A 9,435-nucleotide genomic window follows, 5' to 3' on the forward strand; every position below is an offset into this window, starting at 1 on the left:
GCTAAGGCAGACATTTGCCCAGGTCAGTATATTCAGGTATCAGAATGAAAAGACAGCCAGCAAGGCCTGGAAAGCTCGGGGGTGTCTCTGAGGAAGTACTTCACGGAGCTCCTCCAGCTACTGAATCAAGTCTAACAGAGCTAGAGGCAATGATGAAATGGAAATTAACTGTGGCGTTTTACTTGCTGATTCGTCTTTTGACTAGCATTTCTTACAGGAATTATGAAGAATTAAATGCACATTTACAACTGAAGATCACCTACTTGCTTTGAACTGCATATGTGGCTTTGAGTGATTCTTACACCTTAATAAAGACAAGAAAATTCTGTGAGTAGAAATCAACAATGGGGAAGGGATTTCACAGAGAATTTTACACATGCTTTTTAGAAATCCAACTACTGCCTAAAGCAAGGTAAACATACATGTCAACTCTACAATCCTATTAGAAAGTCAGACACCTCGTATATTATTAACCATGTCCTCTCCCCCAAAGCTCTAGGATTTCACACTTAGGGAAATGCAGGCCACGGTCAGCAATACTTTTGTGTCTCACCATTACTGAACAGCATTCCCACCACAGCAAGGCACACGGGGCCAGACCAAGTTGGAGGGCAATGTTTATCTTAGAAATGAGAGTGACCACATATGAAAAATACCACTTAGGTTAGGTGGAAAAACTCACATAAAAATCAGCCCCCAACGCCCACCCCCTGGTACTCAATGCTGCATCTCCCCCTGAGGTAAGGCTGTGCCACTGTCACACAGCTTAAAACAAACACACACTAATCCCACCATAAAGGAAGCCCCAATCCTACATAAGCCCCGTCTTGTGTTTTAAGGAGTCCCAGGGCTCTGCCCCCTCAGTCGGACTTCTCCTTCTCCTTCATGTGTAAGAAGACCGTGCTGAAGATGAAGAGGCCCAGCATCATGGAGAAGGCGCTGGCGTAGTAGGGATAGGCCGAGGGGATGAAGCGCTCGTACTGCGTGTGCTGGAGCGGCCTCACGGACACCTACGACAGGACCAAGGTGACAGGCCCTGGCCACCCAGCAGCCCAGGCGGGGCCAGTCTGGCCAAAAAGGGGACTGTGACGTATGCTCACCTGAGTGGAAGAGTGTAAATGCGTGTAGCCTAGCCGGTTGTAATCCACTTTCAACTGGAATACTCCATACACATCAGGCAACTTGAACCGGACGCTGTATTTGCCACCTGGGGAAGATCCGAGACTGTAAGCAGGAGGGGTTTCTTGCCTCACAAGAGCAAGCCACAGGGGACTGTCGTCTTGCAGCATTCCCGTGCACCATGACTACTTGCCTTTCTTCTTCAAGAACGTCCTCACAAAAGGATCGATGCGGACAAACTCCAGCTGAATGTCATCACCATCAAAGGGGACCCATCTGCCATTCGAGAGCTGCTCGATCACAATGCTATATTCCTGAGACAACAGGCTGGTCAGCCGGGGTGCCACCACCCTCAGAGCTGCCCCGAACCACTCGTGAGCCTGGTAGGAACTCCCAGCCACAGCTCGGCATGGGACCATCCAAGTCTGCACCCAGACCGCTCCACTCGCAAGTGGGCCAGGTGCTCTCGGGCCTCCCTGCTGCCACCTTCCCTGCTGTCTTGCCCCTCCGCCCCCACTTCTCTTGCCTACCCCTTTTCATCCTCTAGACCCGACTCCAACGTTTCTCTAGTGAATCCGGCTCCCAGCAGCATGCACTGGCAAAGCCCTCCCGCTCCTGCACTTCCTCGACAAACCCACACCCCTTCAAAGGTCTCTTTAGACAGTGGCTTATGTGCCAGGCACTCTGCACCTCCACTGACACTCTTAGGGGCAGAGATGAATTTCTTCCTTAGGCCGCTAAGGCCATCACAGAAATGTGCAAAAAAGGCTTTCAAGCTGAAGCAACTTGGCCAAAACCCCCGGGGCCCTCCTGCTCCAAGACCCTCTTACCACCAGGTCAGTGACAGTATAGGCGTTGGGTGGGGCCGTCTCACCCACCCGATGGTGGGACACAGGCCCCACACGGAGGACCCCTTCCTCCTTGAACACCCAGCGGGAAAGGGCCACAGCTAGCTCGTAGTTGCCTGTCTGGGAATACCTGCAGAAGGGGAAAACGAGAGGCCAGAGCACTAGAACCAACTTCTTCACGAGAGGCCAGAGCACTGGAACCAACTTCTTCACGACAAGTCCCTATTCATTGAGATAAACTGCACAAAACTAGTTTCTGCCTGGGGGCCATACATATCTAGGTATCCTGCTTAAAGGGAACATGGAAAAGCTTGCAGATGGTATTGCTCTGGAAGTCACCTGTGCAGTAAATACATGTCGGAACATCTCCAGAGAAGCCATTACTACCATGAAGTTTGGAGTGCCAACACCAGTAACACAACAACAAAGTCAAGTCTTCAAATAATTTTAAGTATCTGAAGATAGCTAGCCTCTGACCCTTCCAGCTAAAAGGCTCCTTCTTCCCAGGCACCCGAGAGCCCTCCAGCACCCACCTCTGGGAGCCAGGTGCGGCCTTCTGCACTGCAGAGTTGAAGAAGGCGTCACTGAAGAAGTCCAGGGAGCCACTGAAGATGACCCGGGCATTGTTCCTGGCCTGGAGCCCAGCAATGAGCAGGGTGTTCTTCCCCACTGCGTGGGGGTACTGGGAACGACAGGGGGCTGTCATCCAGGAGAGCCCAGGCAAAGGACAGGCAGCTGGGCCACAACCACCCAGGTCCTACCTGAGGGCGGCACCTAAGGCCCCACTGCCTCGGCCCCCTCCTGCCTCCACCAAGCTCTCATCCCCAGCCCCCGCAAAGTGGGCTGTCCTACGTGCTTTTTTTCCTTCTTTCTTTTTTTCTTGAGAGAGAGAAAGAAAGGGACACAGGGAAAGGGAGAGAGAATCTCAAGCAAGCTCCACATGCAGCGTGGAGCCCAACAAAGGGCTCGACCTCACGACCCTGGGATCCTGACCTGAGCTGAAATCAAGAGTCAGACACTTAACCATCTGAGCCACCCAGGGGCCCCATTTCTCATTTTCAAATAAAGTGCTCCACCACCAGGCCCAGGACCTACAGGCCTCAAGGCTGCACCTCACCTGGGTGATAGGTTTATCCGGGAAGAAGGAGTATGAGGTGGAAGAGCCCGTCAGGATGTCCAATACCAGAGGATTGTCAGGATCAGCCACCATCCTGTGGAAGGAAAAGAGGACACCCAACACCGACTCTGAGAACTGAGCCCAAAGACCTGGGGTCCCTAAAGGCCATTTCTTCACAGGGATGAGCTCTGTTTTCTCAACAGCTGAGCCCCTGCTACAACAGCAGCCCTCCTCTCACGGCAATAATGAAGTCTGGCTCTGAGTGTCCTACATTAATTTCACCCACACCCTCCAGGGAATGCCCCCAAATCATCAAGTTTGGGTTCGTTTCCTCACAAAACAAAGTGATCCCGTCCTTCCCAGGCTTCTAGCGCCCTGTGCCTGCTCGCTCACCCGACACCTCGAAAGAGAACGGGGTTCAGAGACGATCTCCCGACAATGGTTGGGGCCTTCAACAGGTTCTCAGGGTCAGCCACAATGAGTGTATGCTGTAGCAGCAGAGGGAAAGATGGGGGTCAGGAAAGGTGCCCCCACGCCAAGGACTCCCTCCCAACCTCCTCTCGGTTTCCAGGCTGAGCTCTGCTTTAAGGGCCTGAAACCTGGAAGGTAACAGGCCTGATTACCTGGCCAAGGTCTGAGATGTCATAGTTGTGATGGTCAATAACAGCCGTTTTCTCCTCATCGAACTCTATCCCACACTCACTGCCCAGCTCTCGAAGAGGGTCACCTGCACAGACCCAAGAAACGCCTGGCTCAGCCCTTACAGTGCGCCCTGAGCCAAGCAGTGTCACTTGCCCTGTCATCCTGGTGACTCACTCTCTCCCAGTCACCCCAGAGCCCTGCAGCTTCACCCGGCTGAGGTCGGCCCCAGCTGGACCGCTGGACCACAGCATGGTATTCTGACTGCAGGGTCAGAACCTGAACGGGTACCACACACAACCACCAGGCCACCTCCACCTGCAATACACAAAAGCCCACGTTGGGCAAATTACCCCAGACAGACCTGACCTGGATAAGCCTGGCTCACAGGACTTCTCTCCTCCTCTTCGTCACCCCCAAAAAGAAGCCCACCCAGGATGGTCTTAAACATCTGGCAATGCTGGGGTGCCTGCATGGCTCAGTTGGTTAAGCATCTGTCTCTGGCTCAGGTCATGGTCTCAAGCCCCACGTTGGGCTCCTTGCTCAGCGGGGAGTCTGCTTCTCCCTCTCCCTCCCCCTACTCTCATGCTGTGTCTCTCAAATAAATAAAATCTTTAAAAAATAAACAAAAACAAACATGTCAATGCTGAGAAAGTGAAACAAGACGGGCCAGGTGTTGATGCCTGCTGAAGCTGGGTGATACGTGTGCAGGCTTCAGGATACTGCTCTCTCCCTACTTCCGAGCATCTTTGAGAATTTCCAAAATAGGAAACAAAAAAATAATCTATCAAAATGCTCTGGGGCCTGCTCAAGTAGCCCCTACCTGTCGTCTTTTTGTAAGGGAAGCTCCACCAACATGAACAAAAACAAAAGGGACAAAAAACCCAGGAAACAAAAGGGTCCCCAGCCCCAACAGGCCCCACATCTCCCTGGTTCTGGTCACAGGAAAGCACGGGAGGGACTGAATGGCTCTGCAGTTCCCGCACTCACTGCCCAGTGAGCGCCAATCTGGCAGCTTCCATTTGTAGAACTCGTCAAGCTTCCTGGAGAAATGATAGAAAGCACTAGACCTTCCCAAGTCAGACTTACCAATGTCTGAGCTGGCAGCCACCAGGACACTGCCTCCACCGTCAATAAAGGTACTGATGGTCTCCACGTTGATGTTGCCTCCAAAATCTGAAAAAAGCGTCAGATCAGTAAGCCAGACTGCTCCTCTGACGTGTGGCCGTAGAGCGGGGACCGCAGACCAGCCACAACCCATCCCAGAAGAGCCCTCTGCAGCCCAAAGGGAGACGGTCGTTGTCCATATATGCCCATTTTCCCAAACTGAAGATCCTTAAGACTTGAATTCATAAACTTTTAACTTGCAGGAGTATAAATGACATAGTCAAACACCAACCAATTATAGTTGTCAAGCTAGTTATATACATCTCAAGTCACACATAAAATACACGTTCAGAAATGCTGCGCTTTCCCACTCAAGTTTCATGACACAACTTCACTCAAAGTCACCACCTGTGCCTTTCCCATCAGTATCTCTGTCATCACTGGAGGTACTTGGGGCTGGCAGTTTGCCAGAGCCCATCAATTTCATTTCCATCTAAACTGTCTGAGAACGAGCACTTCTGAATCTAGGATGATGCGGTCACTTGACACTAGTACTCTTTTGCCAACATGTGTAATTTCTTTCCCTATTAATCCTATGATTTAGATCCACGAGAGCCATAACACAGCCACTCTGTAGACTGTTTTTATTAAAGTGATCCCCAAAAAGGCTCATTAACTTCCAACCTCTGTACTTATGAGACGGTATCCTTCTTTGGTCAGTCAGTCCAGGCAGAGGACTGCCATGAGCACCCAGAACCAGATCAAGAGTCTTCCCCAAAGCGCACCCTGATGTTCAACAAAGTAATGGAGGGAGTGCTCAGGAATTCACTTAGGCATTGCGTGAACATTATTTCTTGTGTGCAGAAAAAAAAAAAGGACAGGAGGGAGGGGGAGCTTCCGGTCAGGGAAGACCCGGGGCAAGTAGCATCTGAGGTGTGAGAGTGGCCCAGGCAGCACAGGGGGCATCAAGAACGACAGGGGCGAGGTCCTCGAGGCAGGTGAGCCTGTCCCAGCAAGGAGCCCAGTGTGGCTCAGCTGGTGTATGAAGGGGAGAGCAAAAGCAAATGAGGCCGGCTGAACTGGGGAGGGCAGCTCACGAGGCTGTACAGACCCCTGAGAGGTTGGCCATAAGGAGCCACTGGAGGCTTCTGAACAGGACAACAACCCGACCTGCTTTATATTTTTAATGGACGATTCTGGCAGCTGGGTGGAGAATCGGGTACGGGGACTGGAGTGGAAGCAGAGCAGTGGGTTAGGAGGCCATTGTGATAACCCAGGCAGTGAAAAGTGGAGAGAAGGGGAGGGAGGGAAGAGAGAAGTGGGGAGACAGGAGGTGGGCCTGCACACCTACCCTGAAGATAAAATCAGCAGTACCTGTGACAGACTGGATACGGGCTGTGAGAGAGAGAGCACAAAGGACAACCCCAAGATTGCCGGCCCAAGCAACATGAAGGGTGGGAGTACCGTGTACTGACACTGGATAGAGACGTCTGTCCATTACACATCCATTATGAGTCCATAACATGACTACGTAAAGATTCGACTATGAGAACGGCCCTCTTTTCTGAGGGGTAATTTTCAGGAAAAAACAAAAAAGCAGCTTACCTTACTTTCAGGCACAGACAGAACATCTTGTACCTGGGGACGCTACACCTCTTCTGCCACATTCAGAACGCCATCTATCCACCCTCCCACAGACAGGCCAGGCAGAGTCAGACAACTGAGAAGCAGCTCCTGGTACACTATGGTGGACAGTGGTTCCCAACCAGGAGCAATTCTGCCCTAAGACGAATGTCTGCAGGTGAGTACTGCCATCTAGTGCACAGAGGCTCAGAATGCTGCTAGACATCTTAGAGGGCACAAGACCGCCCCCACCCCCCATGAAGAATTATCCAGTCTGAAATGTCCAGAAGCGCCACTGCTGAGAAATCCTTGTGCAGTGGCAAGAACCCAGGCTGTGAGACGGAGCTACCTGGGCTTGAATCCAGGAAACCCCTCCACCTTTCTGAGCCCATGTGTCCATCTATAAAAAAGGACCTAGTTTTTTCTGGGTACAAAGGATGTGCTAAGGATCATTCTTCTATGGCCATCACTGCAAGGGACTTGGGAGCTTCCTCATCAGCGACGAAGCCACCGATGCATGGAGAAGGAAGCCAGGCCAGGGTTCTCACGCCTGAGAGGGCTAACAGCAGTCACAGTACCACGGAAGGGCCCTCAAAGCCAGGGCCAAACTCTTACCCTGAATCCCGCCACCCCCCCCCCAACAAGCCTTCTTCCCAGGAGTGCCCGAAGCTTTCCTGCAGCATGTGGAACTTACTGTGCGAGGTGCAGAAAAGGTCCAACAGTGACGTGGGGCAGAGCTTTAAACAACACTGAATCTCAGAGAGACTTCTTCCCTTTCCAATTATTTTTCAAGCTTGCTCCATCAAAGAGAATGTCTTAGTTTGATACTAATCTTAACTTCTCTAACGTTTGCTAGTCTCCTTTAAGTGGAAGCCCCGGACTCAGTGCCTTCAGCAGGCAACAGAAGCTGGCTAGAACTTACAGCGTTTACTCTACAGTTACCTTCTACTGAAAGGAAGTGACGATGCTGGCTTTCCATTTTTAGTGGTGATACTGGGTTCTTTACTGGTTTTCTTTTAAAATGTTGTTATAGTTGTTTTTTTTAAAGGGGTCAATTTAAAGAGAACGTTAAGCCATTACTAACAGGTGATATGGGATACATTAAAAATAGGAAGGAGGTATGGAAATGACGAAACGCTGTTTAGGTTCTCTGACATTCCCAAAGCCAAGAACCTAGCTCGGCCTTCCCCCAATCCTTCTCACCCACAGCTCGCTTCCTTCTCGGTGACACTCCCATCTGCCTGAGCACAACTTGTAAGCACTCTGTCACGGGAATTCTGAAGTATCAACTGGATAAGCCAGTGAAGACATTCATTCTGTTCAACAACCAGCTCTCTACTAAGGCCCTGGACACACCCGTCCAGTCTCCAACAGGGGCTGGGCTAGATTATGGCTAATGTTCTAGCCATTAGAAACTGTGACTCCATCTCAATTCTTACCATCAGCTATCACAATGCCTCTATCGGCAAACTATTTAATAGCATGCCATTTTCTCTACCCACACAGGCCAACCCAAGCAGCGGCACTCTCCATCTTTCCTATCAGGCCCTTTATAGAGAAAATCCCCTTCTCAGGAGTAGCAGGGCCTGCGCTTCCATGGTCTGTGCAACACTTGACCCCACAACCCTCAGCTGTGCCTTTTAGAAAGGACACATTCCCTCCTGGGCTCAGGTTAGAAGTGAACATTTCCCTCTTCCCTGGCGGCAGCAGAGCCCAGGGCTGGTGACCCATGCCATGACCAGAAAATGCACACGATCCAGATGAAAGCGATCAATCAATTGTGGGCCCTGAATCCCAGTTCTGGGAGCGACGTGCAGCCCTTACCTTCTACCGAGGGGGAGAAGATGATAAGATTGTCGTAGAGGAACTCCCCGTACTTAATGAGGGACAGGCTGGGGTCATCTGCGGTCTTGAATGTGAGTTCAAAGGCCCTGTCTGGACGAGAAGAACAGGGAGCTGAGGCAGACGGGACGCCAAGGGAAAGCACCGCTGCAGAGACCACGACCGCCCCCCACCCGAGCGAGAAGCCAGAGCGGGCAGCCCCTTCGTGGAAAACCAGTGGGAAGGAGGGAGGGAGGGAGGTCGCTGCCCTCGGGTTCGGGAGCCTTTCCAACCCGACTTTCCCCCGCCGCCTCGGGCCCGGGTCTCACCCTCCAGGCTTCGGAAGAAAAGCGAGTGCGTCTCCCGCAGGTTGAGGTTGTCCAGCAGCACTAAGGTGCGAGGACCGCTAGCGCAGACCGGGCAAAGCAAGGGCAGCAGCCACAGGAGAGACCAAGCACGGGCCGCGGCGCCGGGCTCCATCTTCCTCCTCCAGCCAAAACCCGAGCACCTGGGCACCGGAAGTGCCCTGTCTAGGCCGCCCAATCGCAGCTCGTGGTCTTGGAGTAACACCCGGAAGCGATCCTGGTACGCCGCGGCCGGGCGGGCCTGAGCGCCGCCGAGACGGAGAAGAGCCGGAGCACCACCGGAAATGCCCCCGTTGGAGGCGGAGTCCCTGAACCCTATTGGCGGAAGTCACGAGAGATTCCACCTCCTCAAAGGAAAAGGCTCAATCCTAGAAAGACAGCTCCGCAGCCGCAGCCAATCAACAAGGCCAAGCGCCCGTAGGCTCCGCCCAGTCCAGACTCCCGCCTGCAGCTCAGGTCTCGCCTCCTCATCGACCCACAAGTCCCTGACGGGACCTGCGGCGGTGGTGGCCACCACAAACCACCTCGTCGGTGGTCTTCACAGGACCAGGATCGACTCGGGACAAGGAACCAGGCCCCACCTCCGCCATCTCCAGGGAGGAAGGGTTGGAAAACTAAGATGAGGGACAGGGGCCCTTTGAATCTCCTGCCGCTCACGGGCCCAGGGGCCTTGGGACGGGCCTGTCCTGCCCGACCTGGTGGCCCACATTGGAGCCGGCGTGGATGGGTCGCGAACCGGCCTACCGACTGAAAGTCTCAAGCTGGGTTCATTTCCCAGCACCGCCACCCCACCCCC

General features: G+C 52.8%; 1 protein-coding gene across 1 annotated transcript; it reads right to left on the reverse strand.

Moving 5' to 3' along the window:
* Positions 1–153: 153 nt before the first annotated feature.
* On the reverse strand, positions 154–8,810 carry DDOST (dolichyl-diphosphooligosaccharide--protein glycosyltransferase non-catalytic subunit). The gene is made up of 11 exons (XM_011235918.3): positions 8,604–8,810; positions 8,278–8,388; positions 4,813–4,899; positions 3,708–3,811; positions 3,478–3,572; positions 3,085–3,178; positions 2,501–2,649; positions 1,950–2,097; positions 1,313–1,433; positions 1,101–1,207; positions 154–1,010 (listed from the first exon to the last, which is right to left on the reverse strand). The coding sequence occupies exons 1-11, from the start codon at positions 8,752–8,754 to the stop codon at positions 861–863; spliced, it is 1,317 nt and encodes a 438-aa protein (XP_011234220.1). The 5' UTR covers positions 8,755–8,810; the 3' UTR covers positions 154–860.
* Positions 8,811–9,435: the final 625 nt, after the last annotated feature.

This window comes from Ailuropoda melanoleuca, chromosome 2, assembly GCF_002007445.2.
Source record: "Ailuropoda melanoleuca isolate Jingjing chromosome 2, ASM200744v2, whole genome shotgun sequence".
Lineage (NCBI taxonomy): Eukaryota > Metazoa > Chordata > Mammalia > Carnivora > Ursidae > Ailuropoda > Ailuropoda melanoleuca.